This window comes from Poecilia reticulata, linkage group LG3 (assembly GCF_000633615.1).
Source record: "Poecilia reticulata strain Guanapo linkage group LG3, Guppy_female_1.0+MT, whole genome shotgun sequence".
In the NCBI taxonomy this organism is placed as follows: Eukaryota; Metazoa; Chordata; class Actinopteri; order Cyprinodontiformes; family Poeciliidae; genus Poecilia; species Poecilia reticulata.
In genome coordinates, this window is record NC_024333.1 from 8299569 (window position 1) to 8323962 (window position 24394).

The 24394-nt window shown below is 38.5% G+C and overlaps 1 protein-coding gene and 1 long non-coding RNA gene across 6 annotated transcripts in view; one reads left to right on the plus strand and one right to left on the minus strand.

Annotated features, from left to right (window-relative positions):
* Positions 1 to 24048, minus strand: part of itga11a (integrin, alpha 11a) — a 57134-nt gene extending 33086 nt beyond the window's left edge. Inside the window, exons 1-7 of one of the 5 annotated variants that reach the window (XM_008404664.2) lie at positions 23727 to 24048; positions 23049 to 23223; positions 13606 to 13720; positions 2987 to 3099; positions 1581 to 1672; positions 1254 to 1368; positions 1013 to 1140 (exon numbers count right to left, since the gene is read on the minus strand). In XM_008404664.2, the coding sequence (XP_008402886.1) occupies positions 1013 to 1140; positions 1254 to 1368; positions 1581 to 1672; positions 2987 to 3099; positions 13606 to 13720; positions 23049 to 23097 (612 nt within the window). In that variant the 5' untranslated portion in view covers positions 23098 to 23223; positions 23727 to 24048. Of the gene's footprint in view, positions 1 to 1012; positions 1141 to 1253; positions 1369 to 1580; positions 1673 to 2986; positions 3100 to 11071; positions 11141 to 13605; positions 13721 to 13966; positions 14044 to 15099; positions 15248 to 23048; positions 23224 to 23726 lie in introns of those variants that run through there. The other 4 variants (XM_008404667.2, XM_008404665.2, XM_008404666.2 and 1 more) reach the window with 4 other exon arrangements.
* LOC103462123 (uncharacterized) lies at positions 16900 to 20882 on the plus strand. Its single transcript, XR_533273.1, has 3 exons — positions 16900 to 16940; positions 19888 to 19985; positions 20781 to 20882. It is a non-coding gene; the product is annotated as an uncharacterized LOC103462123 (long non-coding RNA).
* Positions 24049 to 24394: the final 346 nt, after the last annotated feature.

Genomic DNA, 24394 nt, shown 5'->3' on the forward strand with positions numbered 1-24394 from the left:
AAAGCCATTCGTAAGGTTTTTGGACACCAAAAAACCACAATGATGAGCACTGTGGAAAAAAACATAAAAAATCCAAAAACATAGAGCACATCAAGAGTGGATTAAAGACTGATCCAGGATGTCGCAGTAAGATTATAATCTTACAGGTCACAGAAAGTCATCAGTGTGACAGCTCCAAGACGAAACACACTGCTGAGCAACAAGAAACACAAACATCCATCTCACATTTTCCCAAAAAGCATCAAGACTTTTGGGAAAATATTCTGCGGAACGTCAAGACAACAGGGTAACATTTGCAAGGCGTGCATTAAATCTGGTGTAAAACCAAACCCGGTCCTTCGGAACAATAAACATGACTCCTTCAGTCAAACGATATGTTGGTGTGGTAGAGTCTGGAGCTGCTGTGCTGCGTCAGGACAGAGGCAACTTGCTGCAGTTGATGAAACCACAAATTCTGGTTTCTTGTAGAAAATCTTAAAATATTTGGCAATGCGCTTGTGAGCAAACACACCAGCAAATCCACATTTGAATTACTCATAAACAGATCCTAGAGTGGCATATTTCTACATTTAATTCCATTTGCCATATTAGAGCTTCACATCCTAAACTGTACAACGAAAGGTGTTCCTTTGAGAACTGCTCCTCGATGACGTAAAGGACACAGCGCCAGTAATGATCGTCTAAACTTGATGCCGCAAAAGTGGCAAAATCTGTTCTGAGGTCTAGGAGGCAATTACTCGTTCTCAAGGGCCAGGTTGGTTTGGATAGCTTTTTATCCCTTAATAATTGTAACCTTCGTTTGACAGCTGCATTTTCATAAACTCAGCTTACTTTTGTCAGATCCCGAAATTAGTTTGATCATCTAAAAAAAAAAATCAAAAACTGTTTAAATCTGGTAAATACTTTTTCGCAACACCGGAGGATTTAAAAACACAGACATTTGATTTAATTCACTCTGGGTTTCCTCTTCTATAGTATCTGCACTCTAACGTTGTTTTCTGATTATGCCCACCTGAATTTGACCTGGTCCGACGTGGAACTTCTGGAGAATGTTAATGAGAAAATCCTGCACTTCATACCAGGGATAGATGGAGTTGGAGCCATCAAGAACAATCACTATGTCCATAAAGGTTTCACATCCTGAATATATAAAGAAAGAAACATATGTTCATGTGTGCAAATATAATCCCCCTGCTGTGATTTAGAGCCATCGGTGGATCTTGGTCAAGCACGAAATATATTTTAAAGCTTACTCTGAAAGGCAGGGATAATCGTCCTGGAAAACTTGAAGCTTGCATTGACTTTTGAGCACAGTCCAGTGCTGTAGTAGGAGCTGCCACACTCATACGACCATAACGGCCCGCAAGCCTGAAATGTAAAAGAAAAAGTTTATACAAGCAACAACTAAGTGCATTCTGTAAGAAGAAACTCAGCAGTGGAACCGTATAATCAAAATACAATCTTGTGGGCTTGGCCTTTTTTTTCTTCTTTTTGTCAATTGCCATCTCAATAAATAAATAAATAAATAAATAAATAAATAAGTTTCAAGGAAGAATGGCTTCGTTTACAGTCCCACTCACCACGAAGCTGTTGTCTTTAGGGTTAGACACGAGCGTCATTCCCAGCCTCATCTTGTCCTTTCGTTCTGATACGTTGGTCAGCGATATCTTTCCTTGAAGGAAAAGGAATTTGACGGAGAGGATCTCAGATGCACAGATCCATGCATGCACAGTCCTACAGAGAACAAACAGAGGCTCCACCATGTGGGACTGCGGTTTGTTATTGCTGTCTGGCCAGGCAGAGCAGTGTCCGCATCTTCAGATCTCAACGTTTATGCCACTAAACTGCAAGTGATTATCCAACCAACGTCACATGTGCGACTGGTATGAAGAGGGCATGCAGTAAAAGCTGCAGTGTGGTGAAATGCACACATGGAAGTGTACAAGAACCATTAAAAAGTGGAATGACTGGCATGGCACCCAGACTCCTGTTTCACGGTTTATTATGACTAGGATCACACATACCATTGATGGATATATTTGTTTTGGACTTAGACTGTCAAATTGTGATACAAGTATTATGAAAATCAAAATGCTTTAATTGTTATTGTACAGAAGCACAACAAAATTCATTTCTGTACAATTCATTCAGAAACAGGTGACTGACGGTGCCGCCCTTTACGGTGCATGGGCTGTTTTTGGTGGCTACTTTAATCAGCAGTATGTACATTTTATGAAAAAAAAAATGTTTTAAATATTTTGTTAAAACTACCATTATGTCCAGACATTATGAGACACATAATCTGTGAAAAGATCTCCTCCTCCTACTCCCTGAGCTACTATTGCCATCTGCAGAAATGCACCACTCCCAGTCAAAAACAGCCAATCAGAGCCAGGAGGAGGGTGTTAGTGTTGTCAATCATGCTCATATGCACGCTGCTGAATGTGCTAATGGTGGAGAAACAACTTACCATTACCGGGAGAAAAGGAGAGGGCTAAGACCCTTCTCCTGGCTCTCATTGGTTGTTTCTAATTAGCACTGGGAGCACTGGGACACAGCAGGGGAGCTTGAATTTTGCACTGATTATCTGTCTCATACTATACTGTCACGTCATAGTGACAGTTTCAACAAATATGTGAAAAACATTTATTTTTATAAAAGTTACATGATGCAATTTTTTATTCTTTAAAAGGTAAATGAAAATGTATCAAGTGTGCTTTAGTGGATGAATATGACCCAAGAACCAGTGCTGGTGGCTACATTTCCTCTGAAGTGCAAACTTGTATTTGGGTAAGACACTAAACCCATCTTAATTTTACTCCAGCTCAAAGTTAGAAAACAGTGGGTTTTGCTAAATAACAGCAGGCTAAATTGTAGTTTATCTTGGTTTTAAAGAGACAGTTCAGAATGCTTTAATTTCTTTGAATTGAAATTAAGACATGTAGTCTATCATGTGAAACTCTGGTGATGAGCTGCTATACTTTACCTAAATTGAGCTTTGAGCAGCTGTTGCCATTGGTTCTCTTGCTCAGCGCGCATTTATATACATCCCCTGTTTGGTGAGACCCAGTCATTTCATACGGCGCACCCACTAATAACCTGAAAACACAGAGAATTCATACGTTAGAAATGTGCAACTGCTCTGCAAAAAGCGTTCAGGTGCTCCTTAGAGTTCGTAAACAGTACACAACTTCCCCTGTTCTCTCTTTCACTGAGCACAATGTCTGAACTATAACCAACTCTCTGAGGGAATATGACCAACTATTAAATTCAATGACCCACACTAAGCACCTGGGTCGACTCTGAAGATTTTAAACCTCTATTTTTCTAAGGAAGTTACTTTGTTTATTTACTCTGGCCAGCAAAAGTCTCATATTGAAGAACTCTTCCACAGTCACACCCAGAAGCCACTTAGTGCAGCCAGTAGTTTCTACTTATCTAAACAAAATGAACTTCTTTGAAAAATTCTATAAAGAACATTAGGAAGATATGTGTGTTAGACACGCACGTCTATCTGCACATGAGAGAGAGTGCTTTACCATTATTTCCCACAGTAGTCAAGAACATTTTTATAAAACTAAGATTTTTGTCTTTATTATTCCTCAAATAAATCTAGACTGATGAGAATGAAATCATATGATCCTCTGTGGTAAGTCATTTTTCCCTGGTTAGCATGAGTGTCTACAAAATATTTCCGTCTGTACTTAAAAAGTGTTTTGGCAACAGATGTAAATGGTTTTATATGAAATGACTGAATATACACAGATCAGGCATCGCCTTATGACAGTATAGAAGTCATCTCATGCTTCTATACTGATCGTGCCAGACATGGACAATCCATACAAATCAAAACATGTGCCTTTGAGTCGGACATGTTTGTCTGACAAGGAGACAATTTGAGAGAGAATTTGGAGCTAAACTCAAAACTTTGAGCTGATTGTTTTGCTCCTCAAACCAAACTTTTTGTTTTGTATGCCTTAGTGGGAGATGGTACATGTCAAATTAACATCTGACCACATGAGACAACCTCTCATGAGACAACCACATGAATCAATGACCCTTAGCTGCCCATGACCCTGTCACCGGTTCACTGCTTTTCATACATATTGACCAGGAACACCCCATCAGACCTACCGTTTTTCTGGAGATCTTTAGACCTGAGCTATCACAATTTAGCCTTGATCAGCTTTACTAAAATTCTTAATCTTCCCTGACTTTTCTGCTTTTTTTCACATAAACCTTGACGGTTAAGTTATTTAGTTGTGTAATATATTCTAATACTAACAGGTGCCATAATGAAGATATGATCAGTATTATTCATGTCGTCTCTTGGTACCTATGATGTTATGTCTGTTCAGTGGTAATTGTGTATCTGCTTGTATATTTAGCTTGTTTTTTGTAAGGTACCTGAACTTCCAGCCAGTGTTGTGACGAGACACTGGAATGTCTGAGAAAATAACACTTAGCCTCATGCAGGCTCTTAGATCAATAAATGAAATCAGAGGAATTTTGACACTACAGACCACCAAGCCCGCCCGCCGCAGATGTCTGAAGTCCTCAGTGAGCAGTCCTAAGAGCTGGGCATTCTCTTCGGACCGTTTCATGTGTTTGCACATGAAAACACTTCTTGTCGAGAGTCAGTCTCTGACTGGACTTGACAGCATTGTGTGAGGTCAGGGTCCTCTCATGAATGTCTCCTATAACGTTTAACTGACCTAATGTTACAATGAACATGAGTCAACTTCAGAGCAAATTTAGGGCATGAAGACCAAATGCTTTTAAAAACAAAAGATTTCTTTGTTCCTCACTAAAATTGTGTTTCACTTACTTTTTTCAGTACCGACAGTCGCCTTTGGTTAGACTGCTGAAGTTCTGAGGGTTTCACGTCTTTTGATGTTATAACTAATTCATTAAGCTTATAGCTCATTCGCAAAATTAAACTTTGCACATCTTACTTATTTATCATCTCAGACAGTATAAAGTAGCCTCCACCAGCAGTTTTTTAAGCAGCCTGCGCTCTCAACACGACACTGAGAGAGACGTCAGCGTCAGATAGCGGGAAAGCAGGAAGGCGTTTGTCCAGTCAGACCGTCAGTTCCCGAAACCACACAAAGAAAACTTTGTAAAAGCGCCCGACCCTGCCTCTTAAAACCACAAGAGGGTTAAAAAAATCTCACTCACACAGAGCCTTCACAATAAATTATCCTGTTTAATTTGTAAATAGATATGACTTAAAAACCTAACAATAGGATTATGATCCTTGGATGTTCAGATGTTTTTAATTCTATGTATGTCATTATGTGCCATAATTTCTTGCCGTATTTAGTTTGGCATTAAAGACACATCACATACATATTTGAAAAAGGTTGTGTAAAATTTTAGGAAAGATAAAAATTATATCATTAGAATCTAGCATTAATAACTGTGTCAAAACTGAGCCCCCTATGGTGAAGGGAATTACATGAACAGAACTGACTACAACCAAACCAGAACTTTACTTCCAACGTTTTTACGTTCCCAGCTACATCACAGGCACAAGCCTAACAAATTGAAATATTACATCGCACTCGGTTTTCATAAATGTATCAAGTATCTGACACAGATCAGGTATGTTTTTAACGCAGATGTTTAAAATAAAAATCGCAGGGAATGTAGCAGACATGGAATAACATTGAGTTCAGTGGCACTGTACAGGAAAGACATTTGACACCACCTTATGGGAAAAGCAGACCACAGCCAGACTTTGATGAGGTCAAAGTCTAACAACTACTGTCAGATCCGCAGATCAAACTCATTCATTTCTTAGAAAAAGTGTGTACAGATAGGAAAATATGGTTAAATTCAGCGCTGTGAAGGCAAAAGCAAACAATAAAAGGATAAAACTTTTGTATATTGTACAGTTTTGAGTTCAAGTCAAGCCAACGGTTAACACAATGAACAGGCAACAAAAGCCCAAAAGGATACAGCTTGTAAGACAAGAAATGCTAAACTGTTGCTGTAAATTGCAACTAAATCTAAGATTAGATCATCCTACAGCGCTACCTAAAGGTTTTAAGACATTTGCAGAGTGCTACTGTGTAGCCGTTTTGTCACTTAGACATCAAGGAATGTTTAAAGAAGCTGGTCTGAGGTTTCTCAGCAGGGGCCCCAGCGCCGAGGTACTTAACAGTAGGACATTTTCCATGCAAGACGCATTTTTACAACCTGAAATACTCTGGAGAGGAGCTCGACCGGATCACACAGGGAACGGTGAATGTTGCTTAATGTATTCATTGGAAACCTGAGTGTTCTGTTTAGGCTGCAGCAAAGTGTAGGACACTGGATAAGGCTCCCTGTGCGTAATGAGAGTTATAAGCGGTGGATTTTCCTATGCATTAGCAGATTATTCCACTCCATTTTTACAGTTCCAACTGCTGAAAACATCTGCAAAAATCTGAGGCCTCTCGCTCCTCTAAAAGTGTTTTATTGTAGCTAACAAATCCTCTTGATTATCTAATAGATAAAAGAAAGTAAGGTGGTATCTGGCTCGAATTTCTGGTTTGCAGGCCGTTTTCTGTAAAGACCCGGTGATTGCCTGAGAAAGCTCGCCATGGAAAGAATGACTGAGAACTATTACAGGCTGTTGCATTTGGATGGTCTTTCTCTTCAAACAGTAACAGAAGCAGACTCTTTAGTGGATTATTTTTTTAATTTCTTTTTTACCGGTTATGATCTAACATATTGCAGCAACAACAAAAGAAAAGGGGAAATGTTCAAACCGTCCATCACTGGACATCAAAGAGTGACTCATATGGTAGCAAACGCGAGTGTTATTGTTCCTGTGGAAAATTTTTAAAGTCTCTCAGAATCTGGAAATCATCTCACGATTATGGATCCAACAGTGCTCATATTTTTATTGCTATTAATATCATGATTATTACCGCACTCGTTGGTGTCTCTTATGTGTCTTCGGTTCAGTTCGGGACAGATCAACCTCAATGGGGGGGGGGAAGAAAAGTGGAGGGGATTGCTGCCGTTTAGTTAAATCGGATCATTTTGTGGACACAATTAAGATTTTATCAAAATGGCAAAAATGGCCATCTAACACGTAGCCTAACCCAAAGTAAATGCACGAGCATTTCGAACCGTGGTTACCAGGGAACACAGGATTTTTTGGGTTTGAGGAAGTGCCATCCCCAAACCCAAGCTGCCATTAATGTGGTAATGTTTTTCAGACTTGGAGAGGAGACGTATACGCTGTGAAACCACATCCCTGCTCCAAACAAGGGCTTCTGCCTGATGTCACGCTCTCCCATAACATTCTATCCATCTACATTAACAAGATAAGTGGGCTTTTTTTGCTAATATTGTCTTATAAATCAAGTGAATTGTAATGGGGACGTTATTCTTTTTTTAAAAAGACATTTATTTTGTTTGTCCAGAATGCCCAAGAGCAATGGATAGACATTCATGGGAAAATAAGACTCATGATGATGCAGTTAAAGGCAAATACTGGTTACTGTAAACTGTTGTCACCAAAGAGACCTTCAGGTTTTTTATTTTTTCCTTAGGATAAACATTTCTGGTCATATAATTACAGGCTCATCAGAAGAGCAGCCATTGAAAAAAGCATTGCACCATTTTTTCCAATTGATGAATACGACTGGCACGTATATGTATGGGTCCCACTAAAAGAGCATTATTTACCTTATTAAGTGCTTTTCTTTTATTTTTGGCACAATCAGCATACAAAAAAAATTTATATCTGGGGAAAATTTTCAAACCGTTTCCATGAAACACAGAGGAAAATCTTTACAGACGGCCTTGGATGGCACCACTAAGGATGATCTGAGATCAGGAAGACAGCTCAGTTTGATTTGTCCATTTAAACTAATGAACCTGCTTGTATTACTTCTGTAACCACCTCGTTATTAATTCGCAACTTTTCCTGCACAGACATCAGTTCAATAACACTATATTCCCGATCATCTTGCATCCTAAAATGTGCTCCCAGCTGTACTTATAGATTTGTGCCTTCTTCCTCTTTTTTCTAAAAATACCAAAAAATTCTCTCTAGTTCATGTCTCTTGCTTCAAAACCTTAAAACTCATTTCAGTAATTTAACGGATTTGGCATCATAGTGTTAGAAAACCTTTCTTGAACCTGGGATTTACAGCACCCTCCACGTTTATTTCACCCACCAGTTTGTTATTAATAAAATGAGCTAACCCCTATAAAAAGTTTTAAATGCGTGGATTAAATGACAAGTTGATTTAGATTTTAGCCATCACCTTGGAGTTGTAAGGAGTTCTAAAGAGGGTAAACAATTGCTAAATCCCGTCTTAAGGATTTAAAATGGTTGAATATATTGAACCGTTCGTGTTCCAAAACAGAAAATACAACTGCAATATCCTAAAAAATGGGATTTATTAAGAGGTTTTCCACTGAGGTCTGTCTGGATGAAATAAATTTAAAGTTTGATAGTGTTGCAGTAGAAAAAGGACACCATCATCATCATGCTCCATTTACCCAAAGAGCTCCATTTTGGACCAGACAGTGAAAAGTCGCACAATGAGAGAAAAACAGAAGGTTAATGAAAATCACATTCGGTGGGAAAACGAGCTGGAATGCGACGTCAAGCGTGTGGTTACAATGCTGAGCACAATACCACCCTGCAGCCTATATATTACCCCATATTGAAATGCTGTAGTCAGAGAATCATGACATCTTTCTGGAGATTACATACATTTACTACTGAGTCAGAAAGATCACATATGAAGCTTTCAACTCATGAACATAGATAATGCTTTTTTTTTTTACTTCAAATCAGGAATGAAAATATATCCGATAACTAGAAAGTGTTTTGTGAAAGTGCCAGAGCAAGTGCACAGAGGAAGTCCACTTTTACAAAGAATCCTTACATAATATCTCTTTTGGCCTTTTGTTTTTCTTCAGCTCTACTCCAAAGGCATTCAGAAATGCATGGTTTTTAAAACGGTTTTTAAAAACTTTGTTAAGATGGCATAAGGAAGAAAAAAAAAAAAATCCTAGCCCAGTCCAGCAAACAAGTTCAAATAAAGGAGACACAATCTGAGACCAGTGGCAAACGACTTCATAGACTCCCTGCAGTTCTCAGTGATGTGCAGCTAATGAGCAGAGGTCAGGTCTCAGCTGAGTACGACTGTAGAAAAATAAACAGTGGAATGCTGAGTGGGAGGCTTCTGTGGCGCAGGGCTTAAATATGCAGGTTTAAATTTCCCATCAGCTTATCTGGAGGCCTATTCTCAGCTCTCAGAGGAGAGAGTCTGCATTGGCAAAGTGCTTAAAAGACTAAAGTTTAGTGTAGATATGTAGGGAACGGCTCATTGATGACTATAGTTCCTTCATCGTGAACCTTGAAAGTGACAACTTTTTGATGTAAACAATTTGATTAAATTTCAGCTAAATTTTGATCTGCTAAAAAAAAAAAAAAAAGTAAAATGCCAATGACGGCCTTGCCTGGAAAATAATTTCCTATTTCAGAGAAATTGATGAAAATTCCAACTCTACTTTCCCACTATCTAAGACCTCTTTGAACTCAACAACATGTCTGCCCTTCTTTGGGTTCAAGTCGTAATAAACCATTAACAGAGCCGAATTCCCAGCTGGGAATCTGCTTGTATCTAAAAACACAAGTGTTTTCAAGATGCCAACAGCTCTGGAAAAGTTGAGTGTAAAACTGTTTAGCATAGACCCTCTCAGCCAACGTCGTTAATAGTAGTAATTGTGATTCATCTCAAAGCTCGATTGATGTGGGAGCAACTTCACATGAGTTTGAACATTAAAAAGGTGAGGATGTGACGATGGGATGATTTATGGTTAGTTAGGAGCCAAATTAATAAAAAACAACTGCATAACCTGTAAGATAATGCAACAGCTGTCACTAAGCCAGCTGACTATCAAAATCAGATATTTGATCCAATTCAAGTCTTGGTATTTCAACTCTAATCTGGAGAAGATCTTTAATGAGCCCTTAATGTACAGATTTGTTAGAAGCCAACATGGGTTGGTATTAAATGTGTTGTTCGGTCTATTAGTTTTTATGCTGATTGTACTGCTAAGATGACAATGTATAATACATTGTCATGTATTATGACAATGTATTATACATTGTCATCTTAGCAGTACAATCAGCATAAAAACTAATAGACCGAACATGTAATCTTTATATCACGTTTCATTACAGTATAAAAACTTTACCTTAAACATCAGAAACAAAATTCACATTTCATGTCTGTTTATATAACAGAAAAATTTCAACTTATGAAATTAGATTTATTTTTAAATTAATTTAACTATTAAGCATTATAAGATTATGGAGTTGTGGACATCAGTCTTTTCCCCACTGGTAATTGTGTTAACATTTCTGTCTTACTATGGAATTTTTCCCTGGCAAAAAAAGGTTAGATTTTTCTGAGACACCAAGTCTGGGATTCTGCTGCTGCCATAAAAGATGAATTTACTTTAAAGGTTGTTTATACATCATTACCACTCATGCCAAAAGGTGTTGGCGTTTCACCATCACTTCTGGGTTTTCTTTTATCAAAGGATTCAAAGTCTCTTTATATGAAGAAAGACTTTTTTTAGGGTTCTCCAGCTGAGAACCGTCGCCCTCAGATGAGTAAACAAACACTGTCTTGCATGAGCGAGCGTGCAGCTGTCGGTCTGTACGACAGACCTCCGTTTTCAAATCTACAGGGTGACAGCGCCACCAACTTGAGAAACAGACTGGCCAAAGTGTAACACAAACAGGATGCTCAGCGCTGTAGATTTCTGTTGGTTAGAACCGGAAAAACACTTGACTAGAAACAAACACCAAAATCTGTAGACTTAACCACATTAATCTTCTTCTTTGCCTTTTATTTTTTTTGTTGGGGATCCGGGGGGTGATAGAGATATTCACCTATTCATTGTATGAGCAGCTAACAGAGGTGCTCATGTATATAAAAGGTATCAACAATATATTTCCATCGATATATATGCTGTGTGGACAGACTGTACAGAGCTATTCTTCCAGTAAAGGAATGTTTCCACTTCATTCTCAGACATTTACCTCAGTTCCGGCTGCGTCTCTGGTGTCCTTCATTCCACATACGTCAGCCTCATCAGGCCCTTCTCACTTCTGGTATGCACAGTTTAGTTTAAAAAAAAAAAGAAAAAAGTTTCATTTCTGTGTTGTTCAAATTGAACTGGCAGCTCGCACAATTCCCCCCCCCCTCTCTCAGACTGTCTGGGGCAGCAAAAACTACCGTGCCTCCATAATCACAAACTGAATAACCACTAGAATCCTAACTCTACCTTCAACGTTAAGCTCCAGCAGACTTGGGAAAAAAAAGAAAAAAAAAGCAAAGAGCTCTTTCATGCCCCAAAACAATTTACTATCTGTGAAGACTGTTAGCTCATAAGCGCCCCATCCCATCAGTGTTGTAATCTGGAGTTGTAATTCCTCAGAACCGACAGAATACCATGTTCTTCTTTAGATGAACATGGTATTCTCACACTTTTCACACGCTCCCTTGCATAAAACAACTCAGGCCTCATATTTCAGGCTGCTCAGAGGTCAAGGAGAACGGAAATCTTGCCAAGAGGGACACTCAAAGTTTTTTAGCATGGGAGAATAAGTTAAACATGGAATTTACAACTACAAGTGTAGACGTAATAAAAAACTTATCTAAGTAATAAAAATGGCATTTCTCAGTTGTTTGTTTCAGAGTGTTATTGTTACAGTAGCTTAATTAAGTAAGAAAACGAAGTCTGTTTGGATAATTGATTAATTGGAGTTGGTACTAAGGAATATTTACGTTGCATTGGAAAAGCTGGATATGACCTTGTCAAACAGTTGCTGAGGTAATTTGCTGCAGGACACCATTTCATTCTTTGCATCAATGAAACCTTTCCCATTTGTCCAACTGCTGGAAAAAGTAGCTGGGGGAAAAGAAATATAAATATGTACTGTGCCTCGCAAAGGTTTTCATATTCCATTAAGTTTTCCATGTTACAACCACAGCATCGCCGTATTTTACGTACAGTGATGCTGTACTACAAAGTACTCTATAATTATGTAGTGGAAGAAAAATGAAACATAGTTCTCAAAACTTCCCACTAAAAAAGAAAAAAAAATCAAAGCTCACAGCATTCAGTCCCTTTTATTTTAATATATTTCAATTTTTACACCAAAGAACAAATCAGACAGGTCAGCGATAAAAAGCTACAAAGTTATGAAACGTCATACGAAGCTTTGAACATCATAGACAGAGTGATTCATTGCACAGCTGGAAACCTCCACAGCACCTTAAATATGCAGCCACAGACATAATGAAAGGGTTTAGATTGGAGCACCTTTACTTCTTAGAATGGCTTAGTCAAAGTCCAGATTTAAATCAATTTGAGAATTGAAAACTGAGCTACACAGACTCTTTCCATCCAACCTGACTGAGCTTGAGGTGTCATTTTGTTCTTTTTGGCTACACAGGAGTTGTACTAAGAGGTTGAGTTACTTTTTAGGTATTAGTTTAGAATCAAGTATTAAGATATACAGAATTTAACAGGTAATAATGAGGCAGTAGGGTGGAGATAAAAGAAATAAAATACAATTTAAATAGTTTAAAAATGACAAAAATAAAAAAAAAACAAGCTGTGCAGTTTCCTGTAATGTTATTGGTACAACTGTGACGTTTGTCTTTCATAAAACTGTATCCAAACCTTTTGAACGCAGAAGCTTTTGAAAAGTCAAACTAAAAAAAATAATAATAAAAGACATGATGGAAGTTTAAACTTCTCAAAAAGCCAGCACAATCCTTGCCAACAGACTCTGGGAATGCCAGAATCTAATTTTGGCCACCACATGGAGCCAGTGGACCTAATAATAGTGTGCAACAGGAATCAGCATCGGTTATGAGGTAATATGATGGATGCAAGGAATTCAGGTCAAGGCTACAGTTTGTTTCGCAATTTCAGGTTAACGGGAGGAAGCTTTGCGCTGCCCAGGAGAGGTACAGTAGATCACCATCTTTCCAGGGAAGGAAAAGAAACGAGACATCCAGCTGTCCTGCTGCCAGGTCAGACAGTATTTCAGCACTACAGCTTGTCAGCATCTGCTTCACAGTCATAATGTACTTGATCTCTGAATCGTATCCATCAAACCCTTAATGTAAATTCACTACGACAAAAAAAACTAGGACATAAATCGGCACAAAAGAGTTCAAAGTTTGAATCAAGCCATCCAGGTGGATTCCTATTGCTTACCAAAGGCTAGAAATATGCATCCCAGCACCCGAAAATATACTTTTTAATCACTGGAATCAGATTATTAAAATCCAGGCCTCAATAAAGTGTATATTGTAAGCAATATGAAGCTTTTTAATAAAACAAATAAACATTTTTGCTTATTTATAGGAATGTTGACTTGAATGTTTGATGAATATGCAAAAAAAAAAAAAGACAATGAATCAATTTTCATGACAAAGCATTAGCAAACTCAAAGAGTTTTAAACTGAAAGGTATCATGACACAACCGTAAGCATGCAGGAAGAAACATCTGCCCCTTGTATTTTTAGAAGCGCTGTATAAATTGCTTAAGTCCCTTACCATTTTTCTCCTCCTGCAGCAACATGTTGCTGAATAGTGTATCCAAATTGGGTTTGCTTTGGACCTTTGATGATTCTAGGCTTTTTTGTGTCAATATTGAAGCAGTCATGGAACCCTTGAAAAAGAGAGAAAATAGATTTAATGTCAATGAAGTACATCCAGTTCTTAGAACAAACTTTTGCTACATCAAGTTGACAGACATTTTCTGCATGACTTTGTCTCTTACATCACTGTGGAGGAATTTATTCCTCCCCAATTCTCTTCCCTACATTTCTTAAGTTCAATAAGGTTGGAAGACATTATTTATCTGCCAAATCCTAGGCTGACCGCTCTCTTTCGTCATTAAAATTGGAAGTCGTACCTTATCGTGATTTTTATATGAAGTTCATCTACCTATCCTTCTCCACAAATTTCCCCGTCTCTCATTTTCCTGTCATTTTTAGAAATATGGCAGATAAGGGATTATTAGGAGGAGAGAGACCTTGAACCATTATTTTTTTAATCGCTTTCATTCTTTTCAATGCGCAGAAGAAGAGTACCTGCTGTCTGTTGTGCAAATGGGACACAGCACTGCCGTCTATCGGGGAGAGACGGAACTGCAGTCCCCTGCGCATTTTCATTATGCATTCATGGCCTGTTAGACTAAATATTTCACTCACATTCATTAAATATACTTAATAGATTGTGACACTTCAGAATACATAGAACGTGCATATTTAAATAATTGTACTGGCAATAACAATAGAGGCAGCAATGGGCATGCGCCAACTGCCTGCTTCATATATGTTTGGCACAGCGCCACCAGTGGTGAAGCACTGTGTCCTACTGGACTTCTTTCATGTATTTGAACAGGCAATGCTTAAACTCAGCGAATTTTACCATAAAAACTTTGATATTACCAACAAAACCCATCTGTTTCACTTCCCATGTAGCTATTTTACTTGTCAGGATTACAGGTGAGGGCTTCACTGCCTTCCCTGACCGCAACTGTGGACATATAAAATACCAGAAAAAATAAAGATTTTACATCAATCTTTTTCTAAATCTTTACATCCTATCAATGATAATGACATAATCTGCCTTTTACATTTTCAGAAATTGAGATTTTTATTTTAATTTTATGATGGTACAAAACATTTTAAGCTTCACTCTCCAATTTCTAATTGCCTCAAGTTGTTGTTGTTTTTTTCAGCTGACTGTTAGTAGCATTCTACAAGATACAGCCAAAAATATTTCAAATAACATCTCAAAGCCAAAACAGACAGACAAAGAAAACAAACTGAATCGGGATTTAATGAGGCTTGTGCTTAGTGAGCCCCAGTGATCTATATCTGAGGAAATTAAGAGGAGAGTTAAACAGTTTTCTCTCAGTTTGTGTTGCACAGTGAAGCTGAGAACACCACAGACTTCCCACTGCTTTTATCTCTGTTTCTCTACTCCACACACTGTTGGTTTATTGAATCTCCTGGCGTCACGCTAAACATCCCCACTTACATTCTCAGTCCAATCCCCCCTCGAATCATGTTAGACCTTTTCTTCCTCTTGCGAAGGGAAACTCGGCAAAAATCTAAGCCATGAGGTGAAGAAGTACTCAGCAAAAGTTGGACACATGTCGCCAATTAATCTACAAAGAATAACAGATGAGATCTAATAACAGACGAGAGACTCAGCTGTGTCTCTTTTGCCAACCGTGACAGCGAATCAGGGTTTGTTTTCACCTTGCGAGTTCAACTTCCTCTTTTCACGTATGGTCTTGCAAAATGTCCTCCTGATGTTACCAACTGAGGCAGGAAGCACTGCAAATTGTTTTAACATAGTTTACATGTAACTAAATGATATATAATATGATCTATAATATGATGCTGTCACATTCATCCAAGTCAGAGTCGGAAAGAGGATGTGGTAGGGAAGGTGTAAGCATTTGGTGAAACACTTACAGTCAGTACTATGCAAATAAGAAAAATGTAATTCTAATTGCACTGCATGCATTTATTTTTTGTTCTGTAAGATCCGTCTTACTTTTAAGCGTATCTAATTTTTTTTTTTTACTTTCTGAACAAATCTATTTTTAGCATGCCATTGGAAAACTAGGCTTAGAGTCCTTCTCTGTGTCTGTCAGTATGACCACGGCAAATGTATTTATTAGAATCAGGAAGTCTGGAGCAACTGAATTGATGAACAAGTATTAAAATATATTTAAATAATTGCAAACACCTAATGGCAACATTTCTGAATCTTAATGTCATTTAAAGGTCTCATAATGCCAAAACTCTGCTTTTCTTTGTTTATCAGCAGATAAAATTTGTTTCTCTGTGCAGCTGTTGGCATTATAAATGCAGATCATGATTACAAGGCAGCTGTATTCCTTGAAGGAAAATGGCTCATGGACAGAAATGGGGAAATTGGCTGCATTCCTCACATAGTGAATGTTTAGGAGAGTAAATAAGCTGTCCAAACACACAGCCAGTTAAATATCTGCTTCTGCTGTTTCTTTCTTTGCACGCATTTGTAAATTCAAGCACAAAACTGAGAGTTTTGTGATCGCAGGCATTGTCAAAAACAAGCCCAAACCACAATTTATGCGACTGTCAGTTGTTTTCCACTTTTTGTCATTTCACCACAAGCACATCACACCTTGATTGCCACGACCAGAGACCAACGGTTCTGCTTCACGAAAGCTTTCTTTGAAATAAATTCCAATGCAAACTTTTTATGTAAATATTGAAACAAACCCATCATTCCCCATTTCCTGTTGTGTGACGGGTTCACATGTTTCTTTGTCTTTCATCGTATCTCCAAACATCTCTCTGAAGCTGCGCTTGCCCAGAAAGACATAAAGGCTGACTGAAAATAGTTGCTCAGGAACAAACAGGTGTGTGCGAGAAATAAATACAAATCAGCAGGACCCTTCAGACTGTGCATCAGAGGATATGGAGAGCAGAGATCTGTATGACTTTTAAGTGCAGCCATTCTTAATTTGGAAAATGTCGACTTTCAAGAGCAGAAAGCAAAAGTGTATACCAACTCTGAAGCTGAAGGTTTCTCCAGTTCCCATTTAAAGCTCCTAATGTCCCAGAGAAGTGTAATATTCTCGGTAATATCAGCAGTTTTGAATGCTAGGTCGGAATCTTGCCGGGTTTCCTGTGTACCGGCTTCAATGCCTAGATAAATAAACCTCAGGCGGGGGCCGCCGGTGTGAACCACACAGTCCGCTGCTGCCTTTGGCCTGACACCAAGCTGCTGGAGTCACACCACAAACCCACTGACACAGAGCAGCCGAGTGGACGCGTTATGCAAACAGCTGGCTCGGAGGTCTCCTCAGATCGTCCACACTGGTGACGTTTTTTTATATCACTTGTTTTTTTTATTATTATTATTATTATTATTATTATTTTGTAACAACAAACATCCCCCAGTTTTCATAGTAAGTTCAGACTTGGTTTCATGTAGCACGTACCAACACGTTTTTGACGTAAGAAAGAAATTTCACAAGTAGCTATAGAGTATGATGATTTTCCATCGATTCCCGTTTGTGTTTCTTTCCTATATTTTTCCTCTGGAAAGATACTCTACTTCACAGTGGACAATATACTTTGAAACATTTTGGCACCCTTCCTCATGCCAAAGTAAATACTTTGAGAAGCATGGGGTATCGAAAACCAGATGTTCTCATCGTGCGACAGCCAACTGGGCACTGCTTAACAAGCTGTTAACCCTCAGAGCCAACACAAAGCCTGAGGGGATTTAAGGTCTCCGCGGCTGGAGAACATAGGATACACCGGCAGCTGTAACACATATGCATGGGGGCGAGTCAGAGACCAAAAGCTCGAAATTTGGAACGGCAGATTATGCTTATCAGCGATTTATTTCCGAGCGGCACGTAATTTAGCACTTCAAATCCAATTTATTGACAGGGATTCAAACGTTCGGCTTGTCTTTCATCCCACCTCCGGATGTCTTTTTGAAGTTTTTATTGCACCGGAAATGTATGAATGGTGACTGAAAAATTGATGATAGGGAGCAAACATGCAGAAGAACATAAATCCATTTGGAAAGTGAGGCCTAAATTTTAAAATACAGCCATTTTTAGTTTAAAAAACCTAAAAAGCTATGATCTGAGGTTATATTACGGAAACATACACACCTCTTAAAGTCAAAGCCTGTCCTCTAGAGCTAATATGATTCTATCAAATGCTTGAACAGTCCCTCAGCGCTGCAGAGGCCTGGCAGCAAACTGTTTATTTGATTCAGGTGTGTTGGAGAAGGGACATTACCAATCATAGTAGGCATTTCTTTACGTCTCTTATAGTTCCTAGAAATCATTTTATTCAACAAATAAATATTTTTTTATTCTTACCAAAAAAATAGAGTATGGATGTACAGGCCAGTTGACAGCCTTGCTGGGCAAAAGTTTTTGTTTTCCACTTTAGAAAAAGTCCTAGAAGTTATTCAATAATTTGCTATGTGTTGAATAAAATTGGAATTATACATATATATGTGTAAATAAATAATACATAATTACTTCATTTCTATGGTTATTTGTCCAACTTAAAGATTGATTTATTTGATGCACACATCTACAATTTTGTTATAATTAAAAAGAATAAAGATCAACTTTAGGCCGCTATTTGTTTTACCTCCGTTGAGCCAGAGCTTCTTTTAGTTCAAGTTGTGCAGTATCTTTATCACAACCGTTCACCATCAGCCACTAATTCTGCAGGTTCAGCGGTAATCTAAGCTATTAACCCTTTCATAAATGTATATACCTTCAACTAGCAGACACACAACAAATCTCTGACAGAATCTGGTAAATTTGTTTAAGGCTTTTGAGCAGAGGACACTGAGCTGAAGGTGAGCAACGCCTGCAGTTCTAGGCATGTTCCTAAGGTGAAAGAGCTCAGTAAATCAGTAACTTTATATTAAATTAATGAAGCTGCAGAGTGAGGAGGGTGGGTTTTCTGAGAGGAACCTTAGACGGGACCACCACCCGTCTTCCCCTTCTGTCAGCAGCCATGTGGAAATTACAGTCACTGAAATGCTTCAAAGACAAAAGTGAATTGGGAGCATTTGCTAGGTTGCTGCATTTACTGTCTAAGATGTGATTAGGGCTTTGGTTAGAGGTGGCATCACCTCTAACCAGAGGCATCACCTCTGGTTTCAGATAGCTGCATACGAATCTTCTTTCTAAAATCCAACAAATTTAAAAAGTCAGGGCTTAGGTTGCTGTTGAAATTTAAGAAAAGTTATAATTGTAATATCAACTCTTTTAAAAATGAGGTATTGGGTTTGAAACAGTTGTTGCCCTAGGCAACCGGCATGGTACATCCCAGCATACATCGCTTTAAGGTACAAAAAAAAAAAACACTAGCATTGAAGAAAGGTGTATTTTAAAGATCTAATATATGCAAGAGCGTGAAACAGTAATGAACTATGTGAGGATTTACTGATGTTCTAATGTTTTTACCAGAGCATGTAGCCTCACTGCCTCATGTGTCTCACGTTTCCTGTCTTAAAGTCTTTGCTTTCAGCAGCTTGTGGATGTCTGTGCAAATGAGTCTCCTTTGGAAGAAGGCAATTTCTAACCTTTTCTCCAGAAATACGAGAATAAATAAGTTGACTTCACTACTGTAGACGTATGAATACATGCCTTCTTGTTGTCATTAAGTTAACTTCACTTTTGTTTGGATCCATTTTAAGGGAATACAAAAGATCCGATTGCTCAGAGCAAAACTATTTGGGGAATTAAGGACGCCTCAACAGTTTTGCACCATATATAGTCAATCCTAATCAACATCTGACTAATAATAACAACATATATATCTAAGTGCTTGATTTAAAAACATATAAAGAAACCTTATCAGCTTTCAGCATTTCTTGCTGTTGCCATGACAAAAAAAGTTACAAGCACATCTCTTCTTACTCAGAGTGCCTCCTCCTTGGGCTTATTTGATCATTTCAAAATCTTAAAGTCCAACTTAAAAGCTTCAAATGGCCTTATCCTAATATATAGTACACATGGCTACATGACCTGGTATGTAACCTTCCAATAATGAGGTCTTGTACTCAATGTACAGATCTTGCACTACAGATAGCGTGTCCTGTTAACAAACAAATGGAGATCTCCGTTTTTTGAGCCCCCTGTTTTATGGCATTCTAAATTCTCTAACTTTAAACATGTAATGTACATCTCTCTTTAAAAACCCACCTTATTAGGAACATTTTTGGTAATGGCTAATGTTTCTATATTTGTCTCCCACTCGTACGTCAAAACCCACCACTTAGGGATACGACGGACTGATACTGATCTCCAGTTGCCATTGGAGAAGAGGGCCCTGGACAGGTGACCAGACCAACAGGATATCAGGGACATCATTCTTTTGGTGATGATCTTTCTTTCTCTGTCATGATTACAGGAACATATACTGAGCTGTAAACTGAGAGCTCCCCTCTTTTCTCTGGCTCTTTCTTCATCAAAAGAAGCTGGAGTTTGTGAACAAAAACTCCTCTGCTCAAGTCAAAGGTTGACCCAAAACACTCAAATTAATTCACTAATTGCAATTGCAATTAATTCAATATTGCAGCCAGATTGTTACAGTGTGGATGTATAGAATATTTCTGGGGCGACAGAAGGAGTTTGCCCTGTAATCAGTGGGTTGCTCTTTGTGTTTCTAAACTGTCTCTGTTTCTACTAACATTTTTTTCAATAGACTCATCCCTTTACAGAATTTTCTCTTGGCTGAATAAAGTAAATTTTTCTCTTCATAAATAAGAAATCCAATAATCTGAAGTTGTGTGAATGAAAAAAGCTTCTTGATGTCAGGGATCAGAGTAGAAGAGGTAGACTGGTCAGAAATGATAGGAGAGCAACACTTGCTCAACTAAGCGTAAATTACAATTAAGGAATGTACAATACTATCTATGAACACATAGAGAGAACCTTAAAGAGGGGGCATTATGTATTTTCCAAGCACATAATGCCATTTTATAGCTCAGTCAAGTAACTATGTTACCTTCTGTTGTTATGAACATGCAGTATGTATAAAAAATAACTAGAAACTAGAGTTTGCCTCATAGATCTGATACCTTGAAATTGGCCTCTGTCTCTTCAAGAACCTTATACCCTCTCCAGCATCACAACAATAGTTCTCTGTGACATTCACTGATGTTGCTTACAGCTATTCTCAGGAGCATTGCAGTTTGCACAATGAGCTCAGCAGATCCACAGTTCCACCAGATGTTTGCTAACGGCTGCTGCCGCTGGTCTGGAGGAGCTGAGAGTAGCGGAGGCGCAGGTGAGCAGTGCTCCATGGGGCTGTAGCTCCAAGTCAGAGTCTTTGGTAAATAGGTGACACAAGCTTTAAGGCACTCCTGAATGGTTGCCAGGAAAAATTCAAGGATTTTTCAAACATGCGTGAATCAGTCAAAGTAACACTTTGTATATTTCTGATGAGGCAATATCATTATGACTTTGTCTAAAGCTAAAAAAATTTATTTTAGCATAACCCTACTTTAAAGCACATGACTTACAGCATCAGTCATCTCCAACTGTTTTGCAATTGATGACACTGTGTTCACTGTACCATAATGCCTTCCATAGTCACAGGATCTCAATCAAGGCAGCGGGGTGTACCTAATAAAGTGGCCAATGGTTTAACATAGCTTTGTGGAATGCCATGTTGACTCATATATTATAACAAGAAATGTAATAAGTAAGACTAAAATTCATTTGAAAATAAATTTTTTACATTTTCTATCAGTCAACATTGACACCAACTCCAGTATCGCTTATTTAATTATTCTAAGTGGATTCGGACACATTTCGTGCAATGATTCCACATTTTCACGGCCAAATGTTCAAGTTAATTTCCCACATGTCAGCTTCATTATTTCTGACATGTGCACTTTTTACCCTGTTCAAAGACATACAATTTATACTGGAGCCAGGACGGCCTGGTCTTCTTCATGAAGAGCTCAAAGTGAATGTCCATCAAGAGAAAGACGTTCTAAGTTCACATACAAAAACAAAACCTTTGAGTTGACATATCCTACTGGGACAGTGATTATGAGAGCGAGTGCTTCAGGTGGGATCTGACCCTGTTGTTTCCTTTTAATATACAGCACATGTCCTCTTCTCCCTCAGATTTCCACTCTCATTGCTATCTGGACAGGATCTTTGCCGCTACAGTCACAGGAATCCAAGAGCGGTAGAATAAAATAAAGCCTGCCTTTTCGCACTCTTGCCAAAACATCCTTCACCACAGTCAGCGTGAAATCATACTCCACAAACTCCGGCTTACAAGGTCACGGTCTCCCCTAATGTGGCGCTGCTTCAAGAACGTCCAAAATCAAACCAAATATTTATAACAGACTTCCTCCCTTCGACTTCACAGCCTTGTACCACTTACACATCGCCGGGGCTGAAGATGCACCGAAATGTTTCTTTCTGGATCAGTTCCATCTTTCCAGACTTCAAATAGGTTAATAACACGTGTCTTTCTGCAAATAGCAGAATTAAGTGAAAAACGTCTGCGATGGAAAAGTAAGCAGCCCATTATATTTTATGGAAAACACGCAGATATTTTAGACCTTACAATTACAGTGCAGAGTGCAGCGAATTCAAAACCTGAGTATTGTGCACTACTCTAAAACTAATGGTGATACATGTGAAGTGGTGTTGGATTTAATTATCTTTACTGCATGTGGCATCTCTAAATTTGTTTATGGGACTCCTTTAATGTTTTGTCTTTGAAATAATCTGTGAAATTTCTTCTCAGTTCTTCCTATTAAGTGTTTGTGGTTTTCTTCTTCTAGCTCTATCTAGATGAGGCACCAGTGATGGAGCTTTTAAATGACCACGAATCTGGCTGTGCACCAAGCGTTTCAAAGCTTCTCGACAGACACATCAACTTTCACTTGGCAGAATTTGCATGTTTGCAGTGTTTGATGTAATGCACCTCTTTAGATTTTCTTACTAGCGAATAAATATACCTCAGTCTGCTAAGCTTATGTTATGTTGTGACTCATACAAACATTCATGGATCTTTGTAATTGACATATAAATATTGTGGCCTTCATAATATAATGACCCAAGTCATTTTTTGCTGAAAGTGATTTTTTGTTTTGCCTAAATCATCATTTAAAAAAAAACAAAAAAACAAAAAAACAAAAAGAGGAGGTGGTGATTCTTTTATTTTAGTTGAAATTAATTTTTGCAAAAAAAAAAAAGAAAAAAAGATGTTGGTCATTATTTTATGGAGGTGACAATATTCTTACCCTCCTAAAGAAGTTCAATCTCGAAAACTGAATATTAACATCAACTAAAAAGTTATATGGAATAACCTTTGAAAACACTTGCATCAAAGTAAAAATATTCAAAAGTGCAATTCTGAAGATGCATGAAGTGCAAACAAACACAAAGTATAAGACACACAACTTTTGCTCACCTAAATGTTGGCTGCAGATCCAGAGCAAGAGGAAGCAGTAGTACTCCATATGTTTACTGCTGCAGGCGTGGAGGTGATGGCGTGTTTGAGTAATGACTGCTATGAGGGGTGTGCAGAAACCCAGCGGCAGGCACAGTTAAGGTCCGTTTCTGATTGACTCGAGTCAAAGCCCAGCCTATATGAGGAGAAGTAGGAGGGGATTGTGGGAAGAGGAGGAGGATGAAGAGGAGGTCCACTCTTCCACAGCAGGAGGAATACTCTGTCTTTTTTAAACATGTGTTCAGCTCAGTTTAACTTGGCAAACAGGAAAATGACTTACTTTAAAGAAACGTTTTAATTTTTGTGTGGGAGACTTTTTAGGAAAAGAAAATCAGCATTTGCATAAAGCAAACGCAGTCTAGGAAACAATCAAAACAACGCCGGAGCAATACAACAGAAGGGCGTTGAGGGTTCATTAAAGAGACAAGCATGTGTAAGACATTAGACACTGCCAGGGTTACCGGAGTGGTAAGTCTAAAAGGAACACAGTGGATCAGTAGCACCACAGTTATTTTTCTCATTATAAACCAATCTGACTTCAGCCTGAAACTAAATGCCAACATACAATCATCATGGCTCCTAACCACAAACTCGCCAGTGTGTTAACAGCAGAACATAAATGTAGGATTTGTACGTTACCTCACATTCCTGCTGCTGAGCCATCCACTCCCGGGCACAAAATTTATTACGATCCCGTTTATGCGTTAAGACGTAGTTTGTATGTATTGGATGGCTTGAAATCAGCTTGTGGTGACCTGGTGGATGTCTTGTCCTCATGCATGGATGAGTTTCTCTAGATTTTACGAGGACAGTATGTGAGGTGAGGATGTTGTTGGTGAGGAAGACGCAGGTAGACCCAGGTTGATATAATAAAAAGATGATTTAATGATGAAATCCAGAGTACAAACTCCAAAAACTGCAGCAGCACAGGAAAAACTGACAGCAGACGGCAACTGAGAAGCTTGGCATGAACAATAGACAAGGACCCGACAAGAGACAAAGACAACAGGTGGTGTTAAATACACAGTCAGGGTAAACACAGGGAATGAGACATACCTGGGAAGCAATCAAGGGGAAGGAGACAGGACACCACAAGGACTCACAGGGGAACACTAAGAGAAATAAACACACAGAAAAACCGGAATCCTTACACAATAGTCCTTTACTCCTGGAAATGTTCTTCAGGTGATAGAAGGCTGACTTTGTAACTGTCTCTGTGTGGCTCTGAAGGTTCAGATCTGAGTCCATCTCTACACCCAAACTCGGGCCTGATCACTAGTTTCTAAGTGAAGCTGCGTGATGACTCT